At 43.1% G+C, this 18,404-nt stretch overlaps 1 protein-coding gene across 2 annotated transcripts; it reads left to right on the top strand.

The window, feature by feature from the left end:
* The first annotated feature begins 3,910 nt into the window (after positions 1-3,910).
* LOC110506289 (transcription factor E2F8) lies at positions 3,911-17,411 on the top strand. 2 transcript variants are annotated; one of them, XM_021585751.3, is made up of 14 exons: positions 3,911-4,246; positions 5,310-5,385; positions 5,589-5,837; positions 5,931-6,084; positions 6,350-6,664; positions 6,870-7,031; positions 7,262-7,399; positions 7,680-7,874; positions 7,981-8,068; positions 8,200-8,704; positions 8,887-9,156; positions 13,565-13,691; positions 13,819-14,171; positions 16,126-17,411. In XM_021585751.3, the coding sequence occupies exons 2-14, from the start codon at positions 5,317-5,319 to the stop codon at positions 16,297-16,299; spliced, it is 2,799 nt and encodes a 932-aa protein (XP_021441426.3). In that variant the 5' UTR covers positions 3,911-4,246; positions 5,310-5,316; the 3' UTR covers positions 16,300-17,411. The 2 variants fall into 2 exon arrangements, with proteins under 2 accessions (XP_021441426.3, XP_021441427.3); XM_021585752.3 differs by lacking the exon at positions 3,911-4,246 and adding an exon at positions 4,374-5,062.
* The last annotated feature ends 993 nt before the right edge of the window (positions 17,412-18,404 follow it).

An 18,404-nucleotide genomic window follows, 5' to 3' on the forward strand; every position in this document is an offset into this window, starting at 1 on the left:
TGTTTCTCTTTGCTTATTTCAGCTGTTCTTGCCATAATATGGACTTGGTCTTTTACCAAATAGGGCTATCTTCTGTATACGACCCCTACCTTGTCACAACTCAACTAAAGCTCAAACACATTAAGAAACTCCACAAATTAACTTTTAACAAGGCACACCTGTTAATTGAAATGCATCCCAGGTGACTACTTCATGAAGCTGGTTGAGAAAATGCCAAAAGTGTGCAAAGCTGTAATCAAGACAAAGGGTGGCTACTTTGAAGAATCTCAAATATAAAATATATTTTGATTTGTTTAACACTTTTTTTGGTTACTACATGACTCCATATGTGTTATTTCATAGTTTTGATGTCTTCGCTATTATTATACAATGTAGAAAATAGAAAAAAATAATGAAAAACCCTGAAATGAGTAGGTGTGTCCAAACTTTTGACTGGTACTGTAGTCATAGAAATGTCTATTTAAACACTATTATTGCACACAGAGTGAGTCCATGCAATTTATTATGTGACTTGTTAAGCACATTTTTACTCCTGAATTTATTTAGGCTGGCTGTAATGAAGGGGTTGAATACTGACATTTCAGCTTTTCATTATTAATTCATTTGTAAAAAAATCTAAAAACACAATTCCACATTGACATTATGGGGTATTGTGTGTAGGCCATTGACACATTTATTTTTTTCAATTGAATAATTTTAAATTCAAAAAGTCAAGTGGTATGAATACTTTCTGAAGACACTGTAGTATTCCGATTCAATACTGTGATTTTATTGCTATTCCATGGTCCAAACATATTGCTCACCATATGTCTGCTGCAGAAATGAGAGGCCTTGAGATAACGATCAGTAATGGAAATAAAAGTGCTGAAAACAAATTGGAGAACAAGTTATGAAGGAAAAATACGATATTGTCAAAACGATGCGATCCAATATATCGTCAAAAACAATATCGCTATATCTAACTGTAACGATTATTTTTCCCCCCCATCACTATCCTTGGATGCTGTTTCATTTTTCCTTTGCAGGATCAGGACACAAGCAACATTCTAGGATACAAACATCAACACTTCCATAAGATTGACATGTGCATGTTCAGACTCAAAATCACAATATCTTCATGGTTTCTACCCAACAATGCACCTAGTGATTTTTTTTGTATTTCTTCTCAGAGATTTTCTCATGACTTCCTCCGAGCTCAAGTCAAAGGTATAGACAATTAGCAGAGATCTGAATGGGAGATTGGGAGGAAAGAGAGGTTTGGTCACTCACCCGTTTCTGGTCTTCCAGACCGTGCATCACAGGTTTCCTCCTCTGGTGCTGCTGCGGGGATGCCTCTGCTCCTGATTCCATTTTCTCTCCCTTCTACAATATCCAACAGTCCCTTCTTTGTTAAAAAAATATCCAATCAAATATCCTCTCCCAGAAACAAAGAGAATTGCTTATTCCAAAGTCATTCAAACCCCCCACTCTTTCATCCAAAATCACTATTGGTCCAAAATCTTTGTGGGAGAAAAAAAAAACACCCAACAAGCTATCTCATGGGGGTATGTCCTGGGTGGAGCTAGCTCAGGGAGTTATGTTGTCACTCCATGGCTCTCAGCTGCAGTTTTGAGCCCACTGAGGCTGACCCAGACTGGGCATCAGGGGATAGGCAGGGGTCCTGAGATCCTGAGCTCCACAACCATGGTGGCCCTCTCTCCTCAAGCTTTCACCCAGAGTGAAAACCTCTAATCTTCTCCCTGGATATGATCATGGCTCCCTATTCCCACAGGGCCAACATTCCTCCACTGTAAAATCAAGAGCCCTGTAAAGTCTGCTGGATTAACCTGTGATAGTCACCAAACTATTAAATTTGCACAACTGGATGGGTAAAAAAATATATGTTTAACCAAGCTACCAATTAGACAACACCATGCAACAATATTTAGGAACTCAGTCGGGGTCTCAGAATAGTAGAATACACAATGTACCATTTCGAAATATGGTTATTTTTATGTCCATCACTTACAGTCACTCAATTAGCATGTCAGCTGTGTAAATGTATAGTAATCACGGTTGAATTGGCAAAATGAGTAGTAGAATATTACATAAATAGAATAGAAGAGAGTCCATTACAATGTGGTTTTCCAACACAGCTCCTGGATAGAAGGTGCAGTTCTTTACAGAGGCGGTGCTGGTGTGAGGCAAGAAGAGGTACTTGGCTGGTATGTAGTTAGTTGTAAAATTGCAAAATCTTCTCTCAGCCCCACGGCAAAATATGTAGAAATGCAGAAGGCTTGCTTTAAAACTGCAACATTTTCTCTACACCCCATTGCAAAATATGTAGAATTGCAGGAATTTCACAAAAACTTTTTTTTTCTCTCTGCATGTGTGGGTGTGGGTACACAGACCTGCGAACCACTGTGGACACTTGTGATTAGTTCAGATGTTTTTCTGGCCCTCACCCCCATCAAAATGTCCCATGTTATGTTACTTGCAAATGTATGGGCTACATGCAATAAATTACTGCTTGAAGTTGTAATTGGTTTGGAAGAATACACAATCATCTCAGACAATAAAGTGTCAATGATATGAATAGATACGTATTCGACATTGAATGTAACTGCATAAATTCCTGACAATAACTCAAATAAGGGTTAGTAGGCTACTAACGTGAGGTGTAGGCTGGCTACCTGAGAATGTTATAGAAAAATAAACATAATGCATGAGTTTTCAGAATTTCAGGATGAAATGGCAGGTTCTCTGGCTGGAGCTTCATGAAAACCAACAGCGAGAGTTGTATTAGGCAGGTGCATTGGGCGTAGCGTGAGCCACATGCAATAGTTACATAGTGTATTAAACTAACGATTGTAGCTAAATCAGTTCTGCAAAGCAAGCCCTCAACAATTTCTGCACATACATTTCCAAATAATAAACATGCAAGAGGCAATATGGATGATGGTATATCACCCTGCAGACATTCCGATAAGGCAGGTGCTGCATTTCCTTTGCTCTGATATGGGGTCGCTCACCAAAATTAAAGGTGAAAATAAACTATGGAAAGCTTTTGAAATAGACGTAACCTAACTTAAAATCATAATAAATAGAGTGAATGTAAGTAAAGGGTGGGAAGTAGCTACTCACCCAACACATCAGCAACAGCAACGAATGTAACGTTTCCCTTCAAAGACGAAATGCTCCCTACAGCACATCGCTCGCTTAACGTTACCTTCCCTTCTTTCCCTTTTCCTTCTTGAACAGCCAGTGCATGCTTCGCTTTCCTCAGCAAAGTCCCACTCTCTCCTCGATCGATAACATCACGTCACTGACGAGTGCGCCCAATGCGCCCAGCGTTTTCTCCACCAGCTCCCCTGCGCCATCCGTTTCCATGGATACTCACAGAAAGAATGATTTTGGGGCCATCTAGCGACATTGTATCGAATGTCTCATGCCTAGAGCAAATCTGTGCAAAGTCGACGCACAAAATAAAACACCAATCCCAATGAATCGTTCAAAATGACATTGTTGAAATAAGTTTGAGTATTTTGTGGAGAAATATGTATGGTATACTTTTACTTGTATTTCATTTATTTTTTATCTCCAACAAATTGAAACAACATGTTACCGTCTGTGCTAGTATGCATGTAGTTTGCATGATACGGTAAGATTTTACAGAATGGCTACACCGATATGGTTACTAAGTTCCAGAAAAACTTTCCAGCTATTATTATGAGCCTGTCCTGCAAAATAGCTCCTCCCAACAGCCACCTCTGCTGTATAGTCGTTTTTTCTTCTTCGCCAAAATTTTGAGAAAAATCAACTATGGGAAGCTGTTGAAATAGATGTAGACACATTTAACGTTAGCAAAATATTGCACAAAGTGTAATTTAGTTTTTTCTGGCAAGATATCAGGCATCCCCGCCCTGTGAGTAGTTGCACAAGGAGGTTGGCTCTATCGGGTGGCGAAAGTGCTGAATGCGTGAAACTAGGCGGGACAAATGAAATGGTCCTGAAATAAACGTATTTTACTCACTTGGGTATAACTACAAGACAAAAGTAATTTTGTCTCTCGTTTTATACCTTTAATGTGAATTAGCTGACCGCCTGGTTACGAATTTGCATGGGGACATTTATAACATTTCTAAATGTTTCCAGATAATTAGGATTAGGAGCCAAGCACACTTATTACCGATGCCTTTAGCTGCTTGACTTTTCAAGGGGATGCGAACAAGAATGAGAGGTGCACAAATGTAACCAGTGCTATAGGGTAAGTAACTACGTATATTTGTGGTCTTCAATGCTCTTTATGGGACTGATCGTCAGTCAGATCTCACCTTTAGCTAGATAGCTACTGTACTTTACACCATTTGTTGGGAGTCAGAGTTAACCCACGCATTACTGTACGTGGCTTGCTGGTCAGCTAGCTATTGCTATCCATATTGCATGGGATCTCATGTAAAATGCATGTGCATTTGTAGTTTCTATCATATTTAATACACCTCTTGTGAAGTATTAAGGCGCGTATGTGTTACTTGTAGCTAGCAAAAAAAATGTAGTGGTTTTTGAAGACGTAGCTAGCGAGCCAGCTGATTAGAAACCGGTGCGGCGGTGACATTAACCCGCGCAATAGCTCATTAGCTGGCTAACAAACGAGTTGGAAAGCGATACAATTTTATTCTGCCAGCATTTATTAACTTCAAACGCAAAGAAAAAAAATACACTCGTTTATTCATGCGGGCTTGCTTTCGTGCACTAGAAGTTATGTCAAATATCACAAGTTATCCGTGCGTTTCACATTTCAATGTTCCGGGTTGTGTCATTTGGAATGTGTCGAACTTCCGCGCCAAGATTTTTTTTATTTTAAATTTACCTGCGCGGGACGGTCCGAATTTCCTTGGGGTCATCTCCCGCTTCATTCTTACTGGTTGCTTGTCGCAAATAGGCGTGTTCGTTGAAACCGTTTCGCTTGCTCATTCGATAGAGTGCATGTCATTTACCGCCAAGCATTAACTGTGATATTTTTGGTTCGATTCGATTTTTAAGATTCGTGTAGGTAGTCGAACAAGAGGAACGGTATTATTTGGTAAATGTGATTTTGAATTAGAGGCGTAGCTGCTAGCTATATCATTAGTGTATGTTAATGCCGAATACATGTAATGCGGTTAAGAAACGGGAACTAAAACCTAGAACATTTTGTGAAACTTTAAGTGAATCAAATACATTGATCCGCTTGCTAATGTTAACTGTTATTAGTCTAACTAGCTAGACACTGCTTTTTTGTTGTTGTTAGTCAATATCAGTCTTACATCCTGTGTTTGATTGAAATTTAGGTGGAAAATGTCGAGCACTTTACCCGAATCACAGAATCTGAGCCATAAAACACAAACCACCACCTCTAATCACAAGGTTAGTAATTGCTAGCTAACTTACATGTTTCTGTTGTTTAAAAAAAATCCAGGTTACTATCTTAGTGTTTATATAGTAGTTCATGTGCTGTATAGCAGATTCTGTTTAAGGTATGTTCAAGGGCATTTGACTGACTGTTACATAAACTAACTCAAACCATGACATCCTTAAATATTCTGCTATTGAATTACTTTGTCCAACAGGGTAATGTCTTTGCAGAGCCACAAGCACTGACAACAACACCAAGGAAAGTATCTCCCCAAGGCACTGTGCTAACAGAGATTCAATCCAACATGGGACCCCTTACGACCCCAACTAAAGGAAAGGAAACTGGACCTAGTGAGCCTTGGACTCCAACCTCCAATTTGAAAATGCTGATCAGCGCTGCCAGCCCTGAGATCAGGAACAGAGAGAAAGAGCTGTGTATGGACCCTGAGGGAGGGGATGCCATGGTAAAATAATACACACACACACACAGGAATGAGTCTGCAGCTAAGACCTTAGAAATGTAGAAACTGTTTGATCTATTTCCTTTTCACCCATAGGACCCTGAGCTTGGAGAGGAAGGGGAGAAACAGATCAGCAGAAAAGAGAAGAGTCTGGGTTTGCTCTGTCACAAGTTCCTTGCCCGCTACCCCGATTACCCCAACCCTGCACTCAACAACGACATCAGTCTGGATGATGTTGCTGCAGAGCTTAGTACGTCCTGTTTTACTTCTCTCTCTCTCCATTGTCTTTAATTCCCATTTCATTTTTTTTCTCAGAATAATCAAGCTATATTACCCTTACATTTTCAAATGTAGTTTTTTGAAGAATGCAATAACTACAGCATGTATTTCCTAAGCTTAGGCCAATATGCTGATGCTGTAAATAAGCAGTTACAAACTATAGACAGGCCGTATACAAACAAGACCACTTTACTCCTGTTTATTCAACTCGCATTCACTCTTCTCTGTCCGAACAGACGTGGAGCGCAGGCGCATCTATGACATCATGAATGTGCTGGAGAGCCTGCACATTGTCAGCCGGCTAGCAAAGAATCGCTACACATGGCACGGACGCGCTAACCTGCCACAGACCTTGGCCAAGTTGCGGCAGGTGGGCGAGGAGCACCGCTACGGGCAACAGATGCAACAGATCCGCCAGCGCAGCCTGGAGAGGGAGTTTGACTCGGACGGCGACGAGAAGGAGAATGAGGAGGTGGGGGAAGTGGGGGGAGGAGGAGGGGGCCAGAAGGAGATGTTCTTTGTGGAGCTTCCTGGGGTGGAGTTTAAAGCAGGTGAGAGGCCAGGATGAACCTTGTTTGATTACGAGCTATTAATACAATCGTTCGTAATATGTAGCATGATTGGTCCTGTACTGCAAGGCTTTTGTAGAAGAAAAGGTTTTCCCTGTATATAGTTCTTGTTTTAGTGGGCTGAACGGAGTGACCATGGTCTTGGCTATATAATAACCTTGCTATTATTCACCTGTGTTCTCTCCAGCCTCGGTGAACAGCAGGAAGGACAAGTCTCTGAGGGTGATGAGCCAGAAGTTTGTCATGTTGTTCCTGGTGTCCACGCCTCGGGTGGTCAGTTTGGAGGTGGCTGCCAGGATCCTCATTGGAGAGGACCAGGTGGCTGATCAGGACAAGAGCAAGTTCAAGAGTGAGTGTTGAGTCCATGTGGGCAAAGCAGTCCTTCACGCCTCTGGCACATCCTGTGTTCTTTCAGCACGTTTCTAGCTTGGACACACAATCTTTATGGTTAAAAGTTGAGTGTGTAGTTGGCGCAATAAGTACGATTCTGCACACCGAGATGCTCCAACCAAGTGTGTTAAGACCGTACGGTCTTTATCTGGTGATGAGTCTAATGTTTGAATGTGTGTGTGTTTGCAGCTAAGGTCCGCAGGCTGTATGATATAGCCAACGTGCTGCGGAGCCTGAAGCTGATAGAGAAGGTCCACGTGACAGAGGAAAGAGGGAGGAAGCCAGCCTTTGAATGGACCGGCCCTGAGGACTTCCCCAGTGTGAAGGGTAAGTACTTATCAGAACAGTCTTCCCAATAATACTTCACTTGAAGGGGTTACCATACATAATAACACTATCACAAGGCTTTTTATAGGCATCACATGTCCTCAATTTCTACATTATATAGAAGTACCCTGTGCCATTGAAGCTATGCTGAACCTTTGCTATACAACCTAGTGGTTTATATGAGCTTTAAGTCAGAACCATTTTAATCTGTAATGGTGTCCAACCTGCCTCTCCCAGTTCACCAGACTAAATCTTGTCTTTTGTTTCAATTCAAACATAGAGACCGCTGCCACTACAGCCACTGCCAAGAGGACACTTGAGTCTCGTACCTCCATAGACAACTGTGCCAAAAATCTATTTTCCTCTCCGGGGAGCAAACACAGCTTCACCCGCCACCCCTCCCTCATCAAACTGGCCAAGAGCATCCAGGAAGACCGACGCAAGATCAACTCGGCCCCCACCAGCCCTGTCAAGAGTAAGTCCTGGGAGATATCTAGACATTAGAGTCTGGGAGATGTAGTGTTCAGATGTTTTTAAGTGAGCTTTGGGTGTCTAGATTAGCGTCTGGTTTTTTTTTTCAGATGATTCCTCGAGCAGCGAGTTCTTTCCCACCAAAATGGCCCAACTAGCGGCAATCTGTAAGATCCAGCTTGACCAGCAATCAAACAAGTAAGTGCTGCCTGATTCTCATTGCAGTATCGTATCCTTTAGTCTTCTAAATAAACCAGAAGTATTCTACAGTTCCTTGTTAACATCAACTCAGACCGTCAGATGTTACAATGAGTCTTGTCTTGTTCAAGGGTTGTTGACAGGACACCTAAGCCTGCAGTTACTGTGACTGAGCCAGTGCCAAATCATGAACAGAAAGCTGCTAAAAAGCCAGGAGCTCCCCAGCCACCAGTATTAACACCCACAGAACCCCGTGCCAGCACTGTCCACCTCACCCCACAGGCACAGTTCACCCCCCAACCTACTGGGGCAATGTCCTTCCACCCTACCCAGTGTTCACCCCTCATCCCTGTGCTGCTGCCCCAACTCCAGGGAGGTGGACCCTACGCCATCTACATGCACCACTCCTTCAGGCCACACCCCCTAACCAGGCCTCAGCCAACCAGCCTCGCTGTGCGCTCCATGACCTTCGAGGATAAGACGGGGCGGAGCCCGAGTGATGCCACAGTGCACGGCCACTCGCCTGCTACGAACAACCTGCCAACCAGCAGCCCCTCGTTACTAAAACGTGTGTGTTCAAAGAGACCCTCCGAGGAAAGCCCCTCCAAGGCCAAAAGGATTGACCCCAGCACCAGGGTAAGACCTGTTCTTTACACGATACCTCTGCGCAGCTCAGTTGTACCTACTTTGACCAGAATGTGAGGTGACATGTCACTAGCAGAGAACTTTGGCAATGTCATACAAATAAAGAAGCATGTTAAATAGTAATAGCAAAGGTCATACGAAGCTAACCCACCTCTTTCTCTCCTCTCCTCCAGGACACGTCTCCTAAGCTGTGTGAGATCCTCCAGGCTCGTCTGAAGGCGCGTCGCGGGGGACTCCTCTCCAACCGTCCCTCGCCTCGAGCCCTCCACCTGGACCCTGAGTTTGTCAACACACCTGGGAGCTCCGTGGCCGCCACAGCCAATCAGACACTGGAGCAGAACCTGGAGACCTTCCTGGAGGAGAAGGTCGCGACCTCAGACAGCGAGGCAGGGCTCACGCCGGTCAGAGCTGTTCCACTGACCCCCCACCACCTACACACAGAGGTAAACACACAAGACATATACACAAAGTAAAACGACACACACACACATAGCTAAAAGACCGATACTGGTGTTAACCGAAAACACTTGGCTTTAGATGCTGTGTGTGAATAGTATCTTTGGATGATACATGTCAGATACGTTTTAGTTTGAAATGATTCTGTGCGATTCGGTTTGATTAGGGAACGATTCTATGCACAACCTTTTGTTGCATGAACACATTCATATAATAAAAAATATACACTGCTCAAAAAAATAAAGGGAACACTTAAACAACACAATGTAACTCCAAGTCAATCACACTTCTGTGAAATCAAACTGTCCACTTAGGAAGCAACACTGATTGACAATACATTTCACATGCTGTTGTGCAAATGGAATAGACAACAGGTGGAAATTATAGGCAATTAGCAAGACGCCCCCAATAAAGGAGTGGTTCTGCAGGTGGGACCACAGACCACTTCTCAGTTGCTATGCTTCCTGGCTGATGGTTTGGTCACTTTTGAATGCTGGCGGTGCTTTCACTCTAGTGGTAGCATGAGATGGAGTCTACAACCCACACAAGTGGCTCAGGTAGTGCAGCTCATCCAGGATGGAACATCAATGCGAGATGTGGCATGAAGGTTTGCTGTGTCTGTCAGCGTAGTGTCCAGAGCATGGAGGCGGTACCAGGAGACAGGCCAGTAGATCAGGAGACGTGTAGGAGGCCGTAGGAGGGCAACAACCCAGCAGCAGGACCGCTACCTCCGCCTTTGTGCAAGGAGGAGCACTGCCAGAGCCCTGCAAAATGACCTCCAGCAGGCCACAAATATGCATGTGTCTGCTCAAACGGTCAGAAACAGACTCCATGAGGGTAGTATGAGGGCCCGACGCCCACAGGTGGGGGTTGTGCTTACAGCCCAACACCGTGCAGGACGTTTGGCATTTGCCAGAGAACACCAAGATGGGCAAATTCGCCACTGGCACCCCTGTGCTCTTCACAGATGAAATCAGGTTCACATTGAGCACATGTGACAGACGTGAGTCTGGAGACGCTGTGGAGAACGTTCTGCTGCCTGCAACATCCTCCAGCATGACCGATTTGGCGGTGGGTCAGTCATGGTGTGGCATTTCTTTGGGGGGCCGCACAGCCCTCCATGTGCTCGCCAGAGGTAGCCTGACTGCCATTAGGTACCGAGATGAGATCCTCAAACCCCTTGTGAGACCATATGCTGGTGCGGTTGGCCCTGGGTTCCTCCTAATGCAAGACATTGCTAGACCTCATGTGGCTGGAGTGTGTCAGCAGTTCCTGCAAGAGGAAGGCATTGATGCTATGGACTGGCCTGACCATTCCCCAGACCTGAATCCAATTGAGCACATCTGGGACATCATGTCTCGCTCCATCCACCAACAGACTGTCCAGGAGTTGGCGGATGCTTTAGTCCAGGTCTGGGAGGAGATCCCTCAGGAGACCAGCCGCCATCTCATCAGGAGTATACCCAGGCGTTGTAGGGAGGTCATACAGGCACGTGGAGACCACACACACTACTGAGCCTCATTTTGACTTGTTTTAAGGACATTACATCAAAGTTGGATCAGACTGTATTGTGGTTTTCCACTTTTTAATTTTGAGTGTGACTCCAAATCCAGACCTCCGTGGGTTGATAAATTTGATTTCCATTGATAATTTGAGGGTTTTTTGTTGTCAGCACATTCAACTATGTAAAGAAAAAAGTATTTAATACGAATATTTCATTCATTCAGATCTAGGATGTGTTATTTTAGTGTTCTCTTTATTTTTTGAGCAGTGTATATATTTGTCACCTGCGCCGAATACACCGGGTGTAGTCTTTACCGTGAAATGCTTGCTTACGAGCCCTTCCCAACGATGCAAAGTTTAAAACTAGTAACACGAGAAATAAAATGCACAAGAATGGAGCTATACAGAGGGTACCAGATCAATGTGCAGGGGTATGAGGTAATTGAGATATGTACATGAAGGCAGGGTAAAGTGACTAGGCATCAGGATAAATAATAATAATAATAATAATAATCATAATAATAATAATAATAATAATAATAATAAGAGTAAAATGAAGAACAGAGTAGCAGCAGAATATAATGAGTGTTTGTGTTGTCGGTGTGTGTATGTGTGTGTGTGTGTCGGTTTTGTGTTTCAGTGCAGTGTGAGTGTGTGTACAGTTCAAGTCAGAAGTATACATACACTTACTTAGGTTGGAGTCATTAACTTGTTTTTCAACCACTCCACAAATTTCTTGTCTACAAACTATGGTTTTGGCAAGTCGGTTAGGACATCTACTTTGTGCATGACACAAGTCACTTTTCCAACAATTGTTTACAGACAGATTATTTCACTTATAATTCACTGCATCACAATTCCAGTGGGTCAGAAGTTTACATATGCTAAATTGAATGTTTTTAAACAGCTTGGAAAATTCCAGAAAATTATGTCATGGCTTTAGAAGCTTCTGATAGACTAATTGACATGATTTGAGTCAATTGGAGGTGTACCTGTGGATGTATTTCTAGGCCTACCTTCAAACTCAGTGCCTCTTTGCTTGACATCATGGGAAAATCAAAAGAAATCAGCCAAGACCTCAGAAAAAAAAATGTAGACCTCCACAAGTCTGGTTCATCCTTGGAAGAAATTTCCAAATGCCTGAAGGTACCACGTTCATCTGTACAAACAATAGTACGCAAGTATAAACACCATGGGACCACGCAGCTGTCATACTGCTCAGGAAAGAGACGCGTTCTGTCTCTTAGAGATAAATGAACATTGGTGCGAAAAGTGCAAATCAATCCCAGAACAGCAGCAAAGGACCTTGTGAAAATGCTGGTGGAAACGGGTACAAAAGTATCTAAATCCACAGTAAACCAAGTCCTATATCGACATAACCTGAAAGGCCGCTTAGTAAGGAAGAAGCCACTGCTCCAAAACCGCCATAAAAAGCCAGACTACGGTTTGCAACTGCACATGGGGAGAAAGATTGTACTTTTTGGAGAAATGTCCTCTGGTCTGATGAAACAAAAATAGAACTATTTGGACATAATGACCATCGTTATGTTTGGAGGTGAAAGGGGGATGCTTGCAAGCTGAAAACCACCAATCCAACCGTGAAGCACTGGGGTGGCAGCATCATGTTGTGGGGGTGCTTTGCTGCAGGAGGGACTGGTGCACTTCACAAAATAGATGGCATCATGAGGAATTGAAAATTGTGGATATTTTGAAGCAACCTTTCAAGACATCAGTCAGGAAGTTAAAGCTTGGTCGCAAATGGGTCTTCCAAATGGACAATTACCCCAAGCATACTTCCAAAGTTGTGAAAAAAAATGGCTTTAAGGACAACACCGTCAAGGTATTGGAGTGACCATCACAAAGCCTTGACCTCAATCCTATAGAACATTTGTGGGCAGAACTGAAAAAGTGTGTGAGCAAGGAGGCCTACAAACTTGCCTCAGTTACACCAGCTCTGTCAGGCAGAATGGGCCAAAATTCACCCAACTTATTGTGGGAAGCTTGTGGAAGGCTACCTACATTGTTTAACTTAGGTCAACCATTTTAAAGGCAATTCTACCAAATACTAATTGAGTGTATGTAAACTTTTGGCCCACTGGGAATGTGATGAAAGAAATAAAAGCTGAAATTAATAATTTTCTACTATTCTGACATTTCTCTTCAAATAAAGTGGTGACCCTAACTGATCTAAGTCAGGGAATGTATCAATATATATTGTTTACAAATTAGCTATGACATAGCCAATGACTACATTTCATAACTTAGGAATGTATTTCACCCCCAAGCAACTCTCTATTTGGAAGGTGTTCCTAATGTTTGGCATACTGATTGTTAAAAGCAAATCTACCAAAACTATTGCCGATGGTGAACCTGAACAATCCAAATGACATCTATTGTACTCCCCTTTCAGCAGGAAAAGCCAGGTGAGAGTTGTCTCTGGTAGTTTACCGTTTACCGGTAACAATAACCTAGCAAATCACATAGGTTGTCACAATCTTAATATCACGCAAGCCATTTTAGTATTTCAATGCTGAAGGTGCCACAGAGATTTGCAAGTGACCCAGCACGTGAAGAACGTTTGACTAGGCTACTGATATTGCCGGGAGTTGTTCGGCATGCAAAATGACTTGTCGATCAATGTCAGTTACATGCAGTTCAACACAAAACAGAAGAGATTTTCGGGAGGTATAAAGAGCCCCCAACAATTATGAACCAGTGATTTGTAACGTTTGAATAGATTTTTCTGACCAATGCATGCTACATTCGGATAGGTTTGCAGTCTGCGTACCGACGCACGTTTGTTCTTAAGCATTTGAATCTGGGACCGATGCATATCGGTGAATCGTTACATCCATAATGCTGTGTTAATGACTCTCTCTGTGTGTGTTCCAGACTCTGATCCCCACTGGCTACCTGATCCCCATCTCCCAGCAGTCCCCCTTCAGCTACAAAGACATCCACAACCCCGAGAGCAGCAAAGCCTCCACACCCACCTACATCTACCACACACCCACTGCAGGTATACACACCTTTAACATTTATTTGCAGTCCGTACACACGCTAACGCAAATTTGAACTATGTCTTTGAGTAAAGCATACTGTATCAGATGACTAATTAACATGTCTTCCCCCTCTCTCCTTCCCAGGCTCTAGACCTCCCCCGATCCAGGAGTTGACCCCCACCAGCCTCTCCCTCCACAGGCCTCCCCCTGCCTCGCCCTTCTCTGCCCAGGTGCACCGCTTCCACAGCCCCAGCCCTGCCATTCTCAACTTTACCCTGCAAAACCTGGGCCTCATCCCTGGGCCTGGCTCTGTACCCGCTTGCAGCCCTGGCACTGCCCAAACCCCGGAGCACCCCAGCTCCGTGCCCCTGCCTCCCCACCTGGGCCTGCATCAGAGGGGCAGCATGGTCTTCGTTAAGCCCATGTCCCCCGTGCCAGTCCAACACCAGATGACTGGCCCGGACGGGCAACCACTCACGCTAATTCGCCTACAGCAGGTGAGAGGCATACTTTCATACATACAGTGCCTTGCGAAAGGATTCGGCCCCCTTGAACTTTGCGACCTTTTGCCATATTTCAGGCTTCAAACATAAAGATATAAAACTGTATTTTTTTGTGAAGAATCAACAACAAGTGGGACACAATCATGAAGTGGAACGACATTTATTGGATATTTCAAACTTTTCTAACAAATCAAAAACTGAAAATTGGGTGTGCAAAATTATTCAGCTCCTTTACTTTCAGTGCAGCAAACTCTCTCCAGAAGTTCAGTGAGGATCTCTGAATGATCCAATGTTGACCTAAATGACTAATGATGAGAAATACAATCCACCTGTGTGTAATCAAGTCTCCGTATAAATGCACCTGCACTGTGATAGTCTCAGAGGTCCGTCAAAAGCGCAGAGAGCATCATGAAGAACAAGGAACACACCAGGCAGGTCCGAGATACTGTTGTGAAGAGGTTTAAAGCCGGATTTGGATACAAAAAGATTTCCCAAGCTTTAAACATCCCAAGGAGCACTGTGCAAGCGATAATATTGAAATGGAAGGAGTATCAGACCACTGCAAATCTACCAAGACCTGGCCGTCCCTCTAAACTTTCAGCTCATACAAGGAGAAGACTGATCAGAGATGCAGCCAAGAGGCCCATGATCACTCTGGATGAACTGCAGAGATCTACAGCTGAGGTGGGAGACTCTGTCCATAGGACTACAATCAGTCGTATATTGCACAAATCTGACCTTTATGGAAGAGTGGCAAGAAAGCCATTTCTTAAAGATATCCATAAAAAGTGTCGTTTAAAGTTTGCCACAAGCCACCTGGGAGACACACCAAACATGTGGAAGAAGGTGCTCTGGTCAGATGAAACCAAAATTGAACTTTTTGGCAACAATGCAAAACGTTATGTTTGGTGTAAAAGCAACACAGCTCATCACCCTGAACACACCATACCCACTGTCAAACATGGTGGTGGCAGCATCATGGTTTGGGCCTGCTTTTCTTCAGCAGGGACAGGGAAGATGGTTAAAATTGATGGGAAGATGGATGGAGCCAAATACAGGACCATTCTGGAAGAAAACCTGATGGAGTCTGCAAAAGACCTGAGACTGGGACGGAGATTTGTCTTCCAACAAGACAATGATCCAAAACATAAAGCAAAATCTACAATGGAATGGTTCAAAAATAAACATATCCAGGTGTTAGAATGGCCAAGTCAAAGTCCAGACCTGAATCCAATCGAATCTGTGGAAAGAACTGAAAACTGCTGTTCACAAATGCTCTCCATCCAACCTCACTGAGCTCGAGCTGTTTTGCAAGGAGGAATGGGAAAAAATGTCAGTCTCTCGATGTGCAAAACTGATAGAGACATACCCCAAGCGACTTACAGCTGTAATCGCAGCAAAAGGTGGCGCTACAAAGTATTAACTTAAGGGGGCTGAATAATTTTGCACGCCCAATTTTTCAGTTTTTGATTTGTTCAAAAAGTTTGAAATATCCAATAAATGTCGTTCCACTTCATGATTGTGTCCCACTTGTTGTTGATTCTTCACAAAAAAATACAGTTTTATATCTTTATGTTTGAAGCCTGAAATGTGGCAAAAGGTCGCAAAGTTCAAGGGGGCCGAATACTTTCGCACGGCACTGTACATCCACACAAACACTGTTACACAAACACTGGGTCACACATACAGCATACATACGCACACACAGCCTCAAACCCCAAGCTTAACACACATACAGCATACATACACACACACAGCCTCAAACCCCAAGCTTAACACACATACAGTCAGTCAAACCCCTCCCTAATTGATAATGGTGTGCTGCTGGTTCAGTGCTTGTGTAAATAGCCTCACTGATTATATAAACGAGGTGTGATGTTGATTGCAAACATCTGCTAACTGACTTCTCTGCTAACTTCTGTCGTTGTCTATCTCTCCTCCTCTTCAGGTGACCACGCCCAAAGGTACAGCCCTCACCCAGCACAGTTTCTTCCACACCCCTGTCTCCCTCTCCCCGCTGGCTACCGTGGTAACCACCAGCCATGGACACACGGCGCCGGCGGGCGCTAAAACCGTTTACATCCCTCAGAGGAAGCTGGAAGTCACCACTGAGGACACCTAAAGACTATGCTGCTACACAACGTGTGTGTGTGTGTGTGTCTGTGCATGTCTGCATGGTTTTCTATGGTCTGACTGTCATATTGTTAAGGTGTACTGTAGGTTGAGTGATTTTGATTTTTATGTTTTAGGGTATGTGATGTCTCCAAATGATTTAATCCAAAACTAGTCCATGGGTTATTCCAGTGTTTCCCAAACTCGGCCTCAGGACCCCAAGGGGAGCGCGTTTTGGGTTTTGCACTACACAGCTGACTCCAATGATCAAAGCTTGATGATTATTTGAATCGGCTGTGTGGTGCTAGGACAAAAACCAAAACGTGCTCCCTTTGGGGTGCCGGGGGACCGAGTTTCGGAAGCCCTGGTTTATTCCATTTCTACAGGGGGAAAGACAAAGTATGTGAACTCCATGCAGAAACAGCTGCGTGTCACCGTCAGCTCCAAATATAACTCTGATGGAGAGACCAGCCATGGTAAATACTCTTAACCCTGGGGCTTTGAGACACAATATGCCGGATATTACTGTGTAATACTACAGCATACTTTTGATACTGGTTTATGTATGGATTTAAGATTAGGGATCACCAGTAGGTATTAAACTGGTGAGGGGTGTTTTCTGTGTCTAAATACTAAATAGTGAAACGGTCTGTCTTATTTTGGTTTTGAAGGGTTTGTTTGCCAAAATCTAATATGCTGGCTGAGTATTTCAACATTTCTCAAAGAGAAGTTGTATTGAAGTCCCATTTACATCATCAACGTGCCATAGAGAAGAAGAAGAACAACAACTTAACCTCCGTTCACCGGGATGACATTAATATGTGACAGCGGGACTTTAATGACTGAAAGAGAATTTTCTTTTTGAAAAGTATTGTCGATGAACTGTTTTTGTATGTGTCAAATTGGCAAGAAAACAATTTTGCACGTTGTACATGTTAATTAACTGTTACCCTTAAAAAGCTGGATTGTATGTGATTCAACTGTATGCGATGGCGTCCTACCTTAGGCAAATCACGTAATTGAAATGGAATCTTAATGTATAAGAAATGGACTTTAAGCATTAAATTCAGCTCAGATGTCCTTTGTATATAAAATGGTAAATAAACATATTTTTAAACCGGGTTCTGTTCATGTATTCTTTACTGTCTCCCTCGGTTGATGAATACATGGTCAACGATATGTTGGTGTCCTATAGCATTAGTCTAGAGTATGAATACATGGTCAACGATATGTTGGTGTCCTATAGCATTAGTCTAGAGTATGAATACATGGTCAACGATATGTTGGTGTCCTATAGCATTAGTCTAGAGTATGAATACATGGTCAACGATATGTTGGTGTCCTATAGCATTAGTCTAGAGTATGAATACATGGTCAACGATATGTTGGTGTCCTATAGCATTAGTCTAGAGTATGAATACATGGTCAACGATATGTTGGTGTCCTATAGCATTAGTCTAGAGTATGAATACATGGTCAACGATATGTTGGTGTCCTATAGCATTAGTCTAGAGTATGAATACATGGTCAACGATATGTTGGTGTCCTATAGCATTAGTCTAGAGTATGAATACATGGTCAACGATATGTTGGTGTCCTATAGCATTAGTCTAGAGTATGAATACATGGTCAACGATATGTTGGTGTCCTATAGCATTAGTCTAGAGTATGAATACATGGTCAACGATATGTTGGTGTCCTATAGCATTAGTCTAGAGTATGAATACATGGTCACCGATATGTTGGTGTCCTATAGCATTAGTCTAGAGTATGAATACATGGTCAACGATATGTTGGTGTCCTATAGCATTAGTCTAGAGTATGAATACATGGTCAACGATATGTTGGTGTCCTATAGCATTAGTCTAGAGTATGAATACATGGTCAACGATATGTTGGTGTCCTATAGCATTAGTCTAGAGTATGAATACATGGTCAACGATATGTTGGTGTCCTATAGCATTAGTCTAGAGTATGAATACATGGTCAACGATATGTTGGTGTCCTATAGCATTAGTCTAGAGTATGAATACATGGTCAACGATATGTTGGTGTCCTATAGCATTAGTCTAGAGTATGAATACATGGTCAACGATATGTTGGTGTCCTATAGCA

Source organism: Oncorhynchus mykiss, chromosome 26 (assembly GCF_057628025.1).
Source record: "Oncorhynchus mykiss isolate SJ-2025 chromosome 26, ASM5762802v1, whole genome shotgun sequence".
NCBI lineage: Eukaryota > Metazoa > Chordata > Actinopteri > Salmoniformes > Salmonidae > Oncorhynchus > Oncorhynchus mykiss.